Raw genomic sequence first — 13,035 nt, forward strand, 5'->3', positions numbered from 1 at the left:
CACTTCCAGCAATACTGAAAAATGTTCATGTAGGTTTCCTGCAGCTCCACTATATTTAAATTGTTAGTTTCTCCTACCTAGTTTTAAGATTTATAAGAGCAAATATGAACTGCCCCAGCTTTGTACATCAGCTGGGAATCTCTTCCAGCAACGGCTATATGTAGCTGTGAAGGTCCTTATACCCCAAGTAATAGTGAAAGATAGCCTGTAAAACATATATCCACTTCAGCAACTAGGCTGCCACTTTACAACTACTTTTATTTTCTGTATGGAATACTATGCATAAGCAAGTTAGCCTTTTTCTTCTGGCATGAAGAGGCAAACTTGTAATGATAACAGCATCTTAAAGCCATTGGTACTGTTGTTGGTATTGCTGCATTAGAAAAAACAGTGTGTTCACATAGTAGTTGTATGATCTCTCTGCATGCTGCGTTGCTATTAGAGAAGAAAGAGTATCCCCATTCTGGTCTTTGCATGTGAATGCAATGAAAATCTGCACCAGTTACAAAATGGCCAGGCAGCATGGCCCCTTCAGTGCCAGAGCCAGAGTTCCTGGAATCTGAAGAGTTTTGCAAGACGTAATAAACCACCATTAACATCCTGCTGATTGCCTTTACACACCTGTGATGCAGAGGATCAAAACACCGATGAACTCCCTGGCTTTGCTGAAATCACATCATATAAAGCCACTTATACGAAGAGATGTGCAAGCTCTTCTGTGTCTGTGACTTATGCACTCGACATATGCTTTCCACTCAGGAGTTTCAGCAGATTATCAGAAAAATCCCATACCAGGGTGTGTGTGGGGTGGTGCCTCCACAAAGTTAATATTAGCATTCCCCTTAGAAGATGAGAGCTTTAAGAACTGAGCACGCTGTATGTCTGTGTGTACTACTACAGAGAACAAGAAGTCTGCAGATATGTACCATAGGCCTAGGAGAAGCAGTAGCTTTCACAATTTCCATGTGTGCGCAGCATCTCCCGTACTGAGTGGCGAGGATGTTCTGCAGCAGACAAAGAAAACCTCAGCGCAGCTGGACTCAGCCCTTCATGTGTGACTGCACTGTCCAGCATCGGTCATTCTTCAGCTCTGAGATCCACCCTTTGTATCCTTTTCTTTCTTTCTCTCTTTTAAAATTGAGGGAGAGGAAATGTACAAATCCATGGGTTATTCTCATAGAAGCTTTCAATTGTGTTTTTTTGCTGTTTCTTTTTTTTTTTTTTTCCCCCTCCAGAAACAGCACTTTCCACTAGATGGAGACGGGACACTGGATCACTTTGTCCTCCAGGAGGACACTGACAATCAGGAACACAAAATAAAGCCCAAACATGAGAAAGCCCAGGATTTTATTCATCCTCCACTTGCAGAAAGCGATGGAGAGGATGACAAAGAGCAGCATGATGAAGAGGAGGACAATCGCACAGAACAGACCATTGCTGCTGACTGTCACCGGGGCAAAGCTGTTAATCACAGCATACAGGAGCCATGGAAGAGGAAGGCTGTTAAGAAAGAGAAAAATAAATTGGAAACATTGCAGAGGTGCAGAACGGAGCACTAGAAAGTTTCTGGACGCACTTCAAAATACAACCAGAGGCTTCCTGCATAAAGTGAGGCAGGAAGAGTTTCAACTCTTCTAATATGTACATAAATCTAATTTGTCAGCTTGCTTGTGGTTCTTGGGAAGAACACATGGGATTTAGGCTCCTCACTCTTCCACCAGTTACATTGGTGAACTATATTTCCCTTGACTGACAAATCACCTAGCACCTTGTCTGTGAGCAGGAAGACCCCTTTCATTTGTTTCTGGATTTCAGACCATCTGCGGAAGAATCTACTTTCACTCTCTTTCCAAGAGCCTGCATGACGAGAGAGTGGGTTGCGTAAAGACATGTCCTTGCCATGAAGAACTGGAACTCTGCAAGGCACTGCCCCAAAAATTTGGCCCTTAAAGGCCTTGATCCACATTTACTGTATAAACCTGTGTTAAAATGTGAACTTCAACTGAACTCCAGCTTAATTTCTATTTCTGTATTTCCTGTCATTGCATTTTTCATCTCTGATGCCACAGTACGAGGCAACATCCCTCTGGAAGATGTCAAGCTGAAATAAATATTTAAGCCACTGATCGGAGCTTAGCAGGCTTAGAAGGCGTGAAGAGAGCTGTCAGAAGCTCACAACATTCAAACTTTGAATAAGCAGCTCAAGAGAGAATAATTTATTACAGCCTCAGTACTAACTACACCAGCCTACACCTCAACTGTGCTGTTTCTGTTGTAAATATACCAGGTCTAGCAGACTGCTACAGGACAATGCCATTTCCATTGGCAGGAAGATTAAAAATTTTAAGAAAAGTAAGAAAGCATTGCAAAAGAGGAAAGTTTTGCAATGCACCCTATGTGCTCTAAGTTGAAGCATGTGGTAGTGAATGTTTTCATATATTTTGCAGGTCTGCTGCTTATAGGTGTTATTTCAATCACTTCATGCTTCTGGATTAACAGAAAAAAGTGGCCCAGTTTTTCTGCTGTGTCCAAAGGTACTGCCATTAGCCAACAGATGTAGTAAAAAAGCCATTTACTATCCAGTCTAACTTCAGGATCCATTTTTGTACTTGTGCAGTTGCTGGTATATTTTCAGCAGCAAAAACCATGATCTGTTCTATGACTAGGCTGTTTGGGACTATGACTCTGACTAGACCTGTTCTTCTGTGTATGTGATAGCAAGAAACAATAAAAGATGGAGAAACTGAGAGTATGGACATGACTCTCAGTGCCTCTATCCTGTGTTGAAGATGGGAATAAAGGAATAAAGACAGAGTTTGTCTGCATATTTCCTGGACATTTTTGAAACACTGAGGCATAGATTACAACCGTTCTGGACCTGATCTAGCTCAAAAGGTCAAAAAGGAATTTGAATTCCAACCCCATGCCACACATCATTATCCTAGAGCTGCCGTGAAGCAGTAAGGTGTAAATAGCACTTTTCTGCACAATCTTTCATTGCTTCACATTGTCACAGCTATATAAACGGTCCTTTGTATTAATAGAGAATTGGTTTGTAATTTGTGACTTTCCAGGTATATAAAAAAATCACATGTCAACAACAGCCTAAATAAGCTACACAGGACAATGACATTCTGTTTTTATTACAGCAAATGTGCTGAATACTGCAGAGACAATGAATTGTTCCCATTCATCATTTATAAAGAAAGCTCTAGTATAAGCACAATGAGTGGTAACATAAGCAAACAACAGCAACCTGACAAAATCATAAAAAGCTTCAGAAATTCCTTCTTTGAACAATGCTCTTGCATACTTTTTTAAGTGCAATTCACTTGCCCAGGCAGCTCTGCAATGTATCAAAGAGAGAATTAGGCAACAAATATGTAACAATTCCGTCATGCAGATGTCTATAAATTTCTGAGCACTTGAAATAGTTAACAACCGTTGCATGTTTGCATCACTCTCATTTTTAAGCATCAATGGCAGAAAATTGTTGTAGGCAACACTGTGGCAAAACCACGGCAACATGCAAAGAACAAAGGACTTGTTAAAATAGACACACTTTTCTTGCTGTAGGACTTACCCCACTGTGATGTCAAATATGTTGCTTCCAACAGAACTGGATACAGCCATGTCACCCAGACCTTTGCGTGCTACAATAACACTGGTAATAAGGTCAGGAATAGATGTGCCAGCAGCTAGAATAGTCAATCCCATGATTTCTTCGCTAATACCAATGGTCTCTCCAACCTAAAAGGGTTTAAGCAAAAACAGCAAAAACATGTCCTGCGGTGAAGAAATGCTTCCACTGTAAACCTGTTTAACCAGGAATATTATCCTGGAGCTTGACAACTAGCTTGGAGAATACAGGCAAGATTGGAGAATTACTCGTTTTCACAGATTTCCACATTTCAGGAGAAAGATAAGATTGTCAAATAGAACCAGTAGGTATTGACAAGTTGTTGCTGGTGGCTCTGATGTTACCAGAATGATCAAGTCCTGTGGTCAGGACAACCACAGCTCTCTGAACTACTTTCCATTTACTGAGTAGTGATTTACTTCATCCATGGTTGCAGCTCCTAAAATAAAGCACTACTCAGCATGAGACAGATGATGGACTCTGATTCTAAATGATCTCTCACAGTGCAAAATGCAATGCAGGGCTTCTATTTTGTACCAGTATCACCTCCTTACCTGATGTGCCCACCAGACCATTAAGTAAGAAAAAAATGCAATCCAGCTGATAGAGCCAAAAAATGTGATAGGAAAAAATTTTCTTGACCTCTGAAACAGAAACAAAGAGAAACAGTGAACACCTATGTTGAAGGCTGACATACTGTACTCTTATTTGCCTCTCAAAATGAGAGTGGCCTCTCATTTTTTCTGACCAACTATTCTGATCATCATCAGATGATCAAAATAAATGTCAAGAATGGTAAGAAACTGACTCCCTATACTGGTATATACTTACCTATGCCTCATTCTTCCAACCACTTCAGTTGTAAAGTAACACCTCCTAACAAGTTGTATAATGAATGGCAAGTTTTGGGTTGTCATTTGTATCATATTCTGTTATGCCGCAGTTTGCATATGTGTTTAGCTGAATGGTGGTTTGACTTCTAAATTTCTTAATAACTTCACGCTTATTCACAAAGAATGTTTTCAAATTGCTAAAACAGGTACCTGTACCTTTCATTCATACATCAGTAACTTTGTGCAACACCTTCCACAGTCAGTATAACAAAGGCTGCCATATGACAGAGCTAAAAACCCACACATCTAAAATTTAATAGATCATTTGCTTTTCTTGGGAAAACAACCCACTTTCTCAGTCAGAACAGAAGACACATTAAGCACATATTTGCCATGCTTTGTTTTGTAGTGAAGTTTGTTATAAAAACATGTAAAACACTCTGAGGACCTTCAATGAATTAAAAAATCTGTATAACATGAAAGTAACTTCATTTTCATTTTCAGTGTCTCCCTCATTAATGTCAAACTTCAAATAGATAGTGTTCTTGCAGCCAGTGAATGGGTTATATTCAGATTAATGACTTATTTTGGTTTCTGTTCTTTCCAGTCTTTTACATCATCCATATTTCCTATTGGCTAGCTAGATCTGTATAACAAAAAGAGATCAATTTAACTACTAAAGGAAGGAAACACGACTGCAGTACTGCACCAGGCAATCACTGTCTAAATCAAATTAGTGTTTAAAATTAAACTTTTACTGTGAATGAATGCTACCAGTCTTGAATGAAACCATAATCTTTACGGGCATTGGCCTTCTGAACACAGATCCTCAAGATGACTTCTGATGTGCCACGAGCAGAGTCCTACAAATTTTCATGAATAACCAATAGGAGTGTTCATGGAAGTAAGTTATACCACTTTGAATACTTGTTCCAGCTGCTGCTCAATCCTGCACTACCTTTTCCTGTTAAGTCCTCACTAAATCCACTTCCACTTCGTGATCTGCAGGGGCCTCCAGAATTTTTGGGCAGCGCACCTTGCCTGTACCCCTCTGCACTGCAGGACATGCCCCTGCTGCACCAGGAGACTCATTAGCCTGTGGGTCATTCCCAGGTGTTGTGGGAGCAGACAGGACTGCAGGGCTTTCCCTGAACATGATTTTTGGAGAGAAAATACTATTTGGATTTTTCCAATTCAGCTTGCTCAAGCCATGATAAAGCCCTCTTTTTTAGGGAGTTTACAGAGCTGCATAGCCAGCTTTTCTTGTATAACAGACACAAGAGGCATTTATATGGGAGAGTGTCACATTTTGGAATTGATCAGCATGGGTGGCTGTGGACTAAGAGCTGCTCAGTGAATTGGGCTGGCCATTAGAGCTGGTCATGTGGGAATGATGCTGGCTTTTGTTAGCTGAACCAGAAAAGAGTGAGGCTGGTCTGCAGTGCGTTGAAATTGTGTAGACTCTTTCTGCTGACGTAAATGCAACAAGATCAGGTAATGATGGGAAAAAGGTAAAGCCAGCAATGGCAATTGTGCACACTCATCTACAGGACGGGACAATTAAAAGGTCCATATCTGCTCTAGCAGCAGGTGCAGCTGTAGGCTGTGCTGCAGAACTCTTGCTCACTCCCTGTGGGCACTTTGCATAATGCTAAATGCCCCCCTGAAAACTGAGCTCATAAACATTGACTAAGATGATCTATGCAACTCCACAACTGAATATACATAGGAACACACATTAAAGATGGTACAGATTTAACAACACTCCCAACCCCCCTCATATATAAATAAATAACTGAAATTCATTTGGAGTAAGAAAATAATTCCAGTAGGTGTTTTAAATGAATTACCTTTAAGTATAGGCATAAATAGCCACAATGGCACGCGGAAACATCCTTTTCCTCTAAATTCCATTACTGTCACAAGTACTGTTTCTAGAACTGCCCATAGTACTTTGGTTGATCTGCTTCTTAACTGCTTCTTAACTCTTTACAGAGCAAACAGAGTTACTTTTTCAAGAGAGTCCTAAATTTTTATCAAATCAGAAAATCTGATAATGACCTTCTGATGTTTAAACCTACTCAGATGGACTTCTAAGTTTAAAATCAAAACTTTACATGCATTGGGGGACAGAAGACCTTAGTCTGAAAAGGAACACAATTTGAAAGGAATACAAAGATGGCTGTTAAAATAGTGGTCTGACACCAGTGGGAGCAGAATTGAGTCCAGAAGGGATAAATGAATCTAAACAGCAATTTCCTTTTTTTGAACTAAATAGCTAGCACTTCTTTTTCACCATTCTTAGTAGCCAACTCTTTCAACTTCCAACATTTTTTGTCTTTCTTGTAAAAACTGGGATTTTCTGGCAACACGTATGGTGAATGAGATGATGAAGTGACACGCTTGTTGCAGCTGGTCACAAAATCTACACAGAGCACTTCATAGCAATGCCATTTGAATAATCACTATACAACACTCAAGATATAAGCATACATTGGCTTATGCAAAACTAATACAGCAAGTGTTCTATTGGCTAGTAATAGCTCTCTATCAGTGCGATGCTATATACCAAATGGTTCTTGCAAAATAATGAGACATTGCCTATCTGAGTCAGACACCCACAGAGTTTGGATGGCTAAGAATTACGAGTCAGTAACTTTGCAGCGTGTGTACTCCTAGCCTGTCCTAGCAAATCGTCTCCCAGTAAAATTAACTGATAAGCAGCAGTTCAAGAATAAGAGTACTTTAATAGGCTTAACAGTTTAATTGCCTATTTTAAAAGGGGGAACATTTAAACTCAAAAAGGGCAAAATTTAAAGCTTCTACATATTACAGGTGATGAAATCAGGAATGGACTCCATAGATGCTGCTATATAATTTGCATATAGATGAAATTTTTAAAAAGCAGTAATGAGTGCTGATTCTTCTTTGGATGCTGGATTTTATTTCCAGAGTATAATAATCATCATGCTTATTTTGTAACTAATGACAGCATTCTTTTGAGATTGATCTCATTGCAACTCCCTAGCTCTTGGAAATATAGAGAGCTGCCAATTCCAAGCATTTTCCTAGAAGAATTAGTCACAGACAGCCGACAGTGATACTTCTCTCCACCTTTTCTGGTAACTGTTGTGATGGTTGCGTTGTAAAGACAGAGAGCCCACTTTATTACCAATTGGTTCTGTTGTGGTCATGGTAACAGACAAATGAGAAAAGCCATGTCTCATTCAGTTCATATGCTATTTTCCTTTAACAAAACAGAAAGAATTTTGTAGTTTCATTGTAGACTGGTTGGATTGGTACTGTTCCTGTCTATCAGCAATCTTCTTGGTACATTTTTGTAGACATTTTTCTTGGTACCTTTCTGTATTGATTTCATGGCAATACATTTCTGTATTGATTTCATGACAGTGTCTGAAAAACAGGACTTTTTAAGTAGCAAGAATGATCCAAGCATGAAGGTTTTTCTTCTAAGAGCCTGATCCTGAAACATAGTGAACACTTAATAATTTGCAAAATAACTGTCTTAATTTTAGCCAGTATTATTACCAACATCTTTACTTTACCTTTAACCTGAATGAATCATTATGTTTGTCTTGTACGTAAACTTATCTGCATTACAAGCTTTGATTTTCCTTTCATACTTGACAGTGCTTAAATCCGATTACTCAGAACCTGCTCCTGTAACTGGATCTGTGCAGGAACATCTTGTCCTTGTCCCCTTGGTAACAGTGCATCTCTGTACGGCAACAAGAGTTCATGTAAGTTGTACCTCTTTGTTGGTAATGGAAATTTGCAGAGATACAATGAACTGCCCCATATGGGTCCAGTGACAGTAGGACTGGAGCCCTGATAGCCATTTTTCTGGCCTGTAACACAAAGGGATGGACAGAGCAGTATGGCTATAACAAAAGAGATGGTGTTTAATATCTAACACTAACCCACTGGCCACCCTGGTCACGTAATTTTCCTTTCAATCTTTCAATATCCCTTACTGTAGGAGGTGGACAGTTACGTTTGTGGCCTTTACAGAGCCACTGGGGAAATAAGATACTAGTACAGAAAAAATACCCATTATTGTTCAAAACACCTGAACAAAAAGTCAGGTACAAAATTCCCCAAGGGCACACCTACCTCTGGTGTACTGCCAGCAACATTATTGATGTTATAGTAAGGATTTTAATATATACTGGCTTAATGTAAGCAGGTATTATTAAGCTACTAAACACACATTAAAACATGCCAGCTATTGAATCAGCTGAGAGTTAGTTGAACTAATGCATAATCTACTCTAAGTATATAAAAATATGCATATGTGTACACCAGAGCATAATAAGGCAGCAAGGATTTTGCTAACTTTATAACCAGGGACCTTGTACATGAAATAATTTTTCCAGAGCTTCTGGGTCTCATGGAGCTAGATATAGCCTGGTATAGTACAAGTAAATGCAGCCAAACCATCTCCATTATGTGGAGATAAAATATACTTTAGAAAAGAGACTCTAGAAGGAAAGGAGAACTCATTTTTTTAAGAGTGGACACCCACAGAGGATGTCAAAGGCTCCATATGGTCTCTCAAATCAGTATATAGCACACAAGTGTTCATTTTATATATCCACATGCTAATCTGAGCATCCTGATGCAGAATTTGGGTTTCTGACTATAATTACCACACTTGCAAATCAAGACCCTGACGATAGGCCTACCTACAAAATCTATTTAAGTATTATTTTAGGTTTGTTTTAACTTTTGCCTCACAGATTTCATGGAAAATTGTTTTCCGATGCACATGCTGAGCTGTGATATTGGGTTTTGTTTTTGTTAGGAAGGGAATAGCGGGGATGGCACACAGGCATAAGTGAGAATATTTTAGAGAGAAACACACTAATGAAGTGTCCTTGAAAAGTTAGACAGTTTATGCAACCATCTGGTTAATTCTTTGACAGGAATGATCAAAGTAAGCAGCTTGTCATACTGATACAGCCTGTTACCTCTTCTAGTATTACCACATGTAATTACAAACTACATTTCTTTTACTTCTGTATAAAATGCTACTCCTTTCATTGAATGAAATTTTAAAACTTTGTTGCCCATTGACGTGTCTGGCATATACCACTGTGCTTATTCTTTGTGTTACAGCAGGATATTTTATCTGTAGGATGCCAGTTCTGTTGTGAACAATACTAGTGTTAATAATCACACTCATCACACAGCTGCACTCAACTTCTTGAGATATATGCTTTCCAAAACGGTTATTGTAACAACTGTTCTCATTTATGCAGTGCAGAATATTGGATAAGGCTACATGTCTATTGATGTTAACTTCAGATTTTCAAAATTCAAAATAATGCACATTATTTCTTAGCAGTACTTGCTCATTTGGGGCCAAATTATTTAAAACATTACAGGGACTATTTTGAATGATAAAAGGAGGGCATAAATACAGAAATAAACAATCTTGAAATTCATGTAGTATGCTCTCTGTGTTACCAAACAAAAAGTGTTTACCAGAGTTGTTTGAAAACTTTAAGAGAAGAAAGCTTAAAGATTGGAAGGGAAAATGTCAGTTTATATCCTTTGAGAAACCTTTATCTAAAAATAAATCAGAGGTCTTATTTTAGCTTGTTTCTTGCACTGAACTGCAGTTTCTCAGTGTGTGGGATGGGAAAGTTTTTCAGTGTGTGTGATGAGGAAGAAAGAATTCAGGGTGTTGATTTATAATCTTATAAGCTGTGCATCCCTGTCTTGGAGCAGTTTTAAATTTATTTTTTATCCAGAAAGGAAAAGAGATTAAAACACTGCTAAAGGATTTTTTCATCTCTTAACTTTTTTCTTTTACTTTCCATGAGCCTCCCCAGTGAGGTCTATTTGAATATGTGAATATAAAGTGGCAAGACTTGATAACTTGTCACAATAAGTCACTTGTATTAATTATCAGTCTTACATTACTTCAAGCTCTGTTTGGGACAAAACTAGCAAGAATTTTACACATGGAAGGACTTATGGGTCTTGTTCTAGTATGAAAATTAAAAGATGACAAGCAGAAGACAAAGGTCTAATAGAACATGCATTTAAGAGAAATGCATATCATTATTTTTGAACCACAGAGAAAATTTAGACAGTCTAAAATGTTTCCAGTTGTAGCCTTTAGGGCACTGAAGATAGACAGACTTCCTCAGCACTTATGTGATATTCAGTCAAGATACAGAAATGCAGATGTGAAGGCCCCAAAAAAGTTTTAAGAGCTTCTACTCTTTGTCATAAAATATTAGTGAATACAAATGGCTATCTTTATAGAGCTATTACTGACCAGTGGCCCATAAACACCCATTTGAAGATCTGAAGACTGATGTTGTGACCTCTTCTTCAAAGAAGAAACTATTCAAAAAAATCATTAGCTCTATTTTTACGTAAATCCACTATAGTCCCTTTTTCGCATTTAGCTAGAGAGCCGCCCTGTTGTGCAGAACACACCAACTTACAACAACAGTTACTTACAGGTTTTCTGACATCTGGGAGGGAAGCCCACAGTGGAAAAACAATGGGTAATACAAGAAGGTAGGTGAGCTGCTTGCGTGGGGTGTCAGGCCAGGCCAGGCTGAGAGGCTGGTCCTCATCCTCTTCATTCTGTAAGAAAAGCTGCAGTGAGCAGAATGTTGAAGTGGATGAATGAGGTTAGGGATTCTTTAAAGAGGAGTCCTGAGGACTGTGCTGTGTTTCAGTGAGAACCTATTGGGTCTGAAAACATTAACACGACACCTACCTAACAACATTAGCTAGGACACAGTAAAAGGATTTTGGCCAGATTATGAGGCATCCCTGCAGCAGAGGCTGCCTGAGGCCATCCATTTGCAGCTATGCTGACAGTGATGCTGGTCCCTTGGGATGCACAGAGTAGTGTCATGCCTTCTCCCTGGAGGGGAACCTTGTGCCTCTGACACATTTTCCCATGGGCTCTCCCTTGGGATGTGGGCTAGTCCAGTCAGGGATCAAAACTGGTCTGGACTGCATCAAGCCTGGACACATAGAGATAGGGATAGGCATAGGGATAGGGATATGGATAGGAATAGGGTTAGGGATAGGGATAGGGTTAGGGACTCGGGGGGAGGGGGGAGAGAGAGAGAGAGATATGTGCACGTGTGTGTGTGTGTACACACACACAAACATATATATGCATATAAATAGAAATATATATGTGTGTGTGCATCTATATGTGTACATATATCTAACTCTTTAAGCTTTTGTAACTTAAAAAGTTACTATTTAAGATATATATATATGTATGTATGTATATATGTATTTTCTTGTTCATAGGATCATAGGGTAATTCAGGAATTCAGGCTGGCAGGGACCTGGGGAGCTCCATTGCTCAGCTGGGGGGGGGTGGTCAGACCAGATTGCTCAGGGCTCTGCCTGGTCAAGCTGTGAAACCACCAAGGATGGAGATGGCCCAGCCTCCCTGGGCCCCGGTTCCACCGCTGGACTGTCCTCGTGGGGAAAAGGCTTCTCCTTATCTACAGCCTGAGCCTCTCATATTTAGACCAGCCACAACGTAACAGTCTTCTTCACAGCTTGATGATAAAACTAAAGGAAAGACCTTCTTCTCCTATTTGTGGAGCTGACTTTCACAACTGTCTGTAGTCTCCTTTTGTGATTATGCTGTTCACCTGTCATCTCTATTACAGAGTATGTGCATAGGGACCTTCTCCCACAATGGAAAACCTTTTGGCTGCCACATGTTTCTCTTTCCTTAGACTGCTTCTGCTAACAAAATGGAACTCTCTCAGACTGCCACAGAAAGAAAGCGAAGTGAGCATGATTCATCCTTTTGGGTGTATGTATTAAAATAATTTTTTAACTTTTAACAAATCTAGGCAATGTCTCCAGAATTGCACATGGATCTAACTTATATCACAGAATAAGGCCACAGAAAAAAATGGCCTAAATGGTTCTTTCACATAGATGTGTGTAATGCAAACCCTTTGAGGCTGTGGAAAGATGCCTAAAGAGCTCAGTGAAAGCTAAAGAAGTCCAAAAAAGAGTACCTGGTGAAAACTGTGTTTGTCCGAGAGCATGAGAGGTATACAACTACTTTGTCATGTGGTGTTCTTGTTTTCTTCTTCTGCTAAAGGTAATAATTGAGAATTCAGTCCTCCCTGCAGTGTGCAAGTTACTGCTCCCGTAGATTTATAATACAGGTTTCTTGTCAGTTATTGCCTTGTCTTAAGATTGCTTGCACAAACCTTATGACAATGCTATAAGAAGTCGTCATTTGAATGACCACGTCAGTTATTTTTTTCAAAGCAAAAGAGTTCTTGATGAAATGCCACCATATGTTGGTACTGTTCATAATGTTTTCTACTTACTGCTAATTTTGATTGAAGAACAGGTCTTAATTATTCCACTATTATGAGCTCCTGAATTGTTCAACTACTCAGCTACCTGAAGTGATCAGTACCTACAGAAGCAAGCCCAACTCTTAGCTCAGGCTCTTCCATCATGACTGTATCACCTGACACCGATGGACTGGAAGCAAATCCCTATTTACCTCTTGACACATTG

The 13,035-nt window shown here is 39.4% G+C and overlaps 1 protein-coding gene across 2 annotated transcripts in view; it reads right to left on the reverse strand.

The window, feature by feature from the left end:
- Window positions 1–1,250: 1,250 nt before the first annotated feature.
- SLC24A2 (solute carrier family 24 member 2) overlaps window positions 1,251–13,035 on the reverse strand; it is a gene marked incomplete at both ends in the record, with an annotated part of 107,006 nt that continues 95,221 nt past the window's right edge. For both annotated transcript variants that reach the window (XM_082336054.1, XM_082336053.1), the window contains 4 exons: window positions 1,251–1,500; window positions 3,584–3,750; window positions 4,195–4,284; window positions 10,972–11,100. In XM_082336054.1, coding sequence (XP_082192180.1) covers window positions 1,251–1,500; window positions 3,584–3,750; window positions 4,195–4,284; window positions 10,972–11,100 — 636 coding nt within the window. The remainder of the gene's footprint in view (window positions 1,501–3,583; window positions 3,751–4,194; window positions 4,285–10,971; window positions 11,101–13,035) is intronic.

Source organism: Platalea leucorodia, assembly GCF_965183815.1.
Source record: "Platalea leucorodia genome assembly, chromosome: Z".
Classification (NCBI taxonomy): domain Eukaryota; kingdom Metazoa; phylum Chordata; class Aves; order Pelecaniformes; family Threskiornithidae; genus Platalea; species Platalea leucorodia.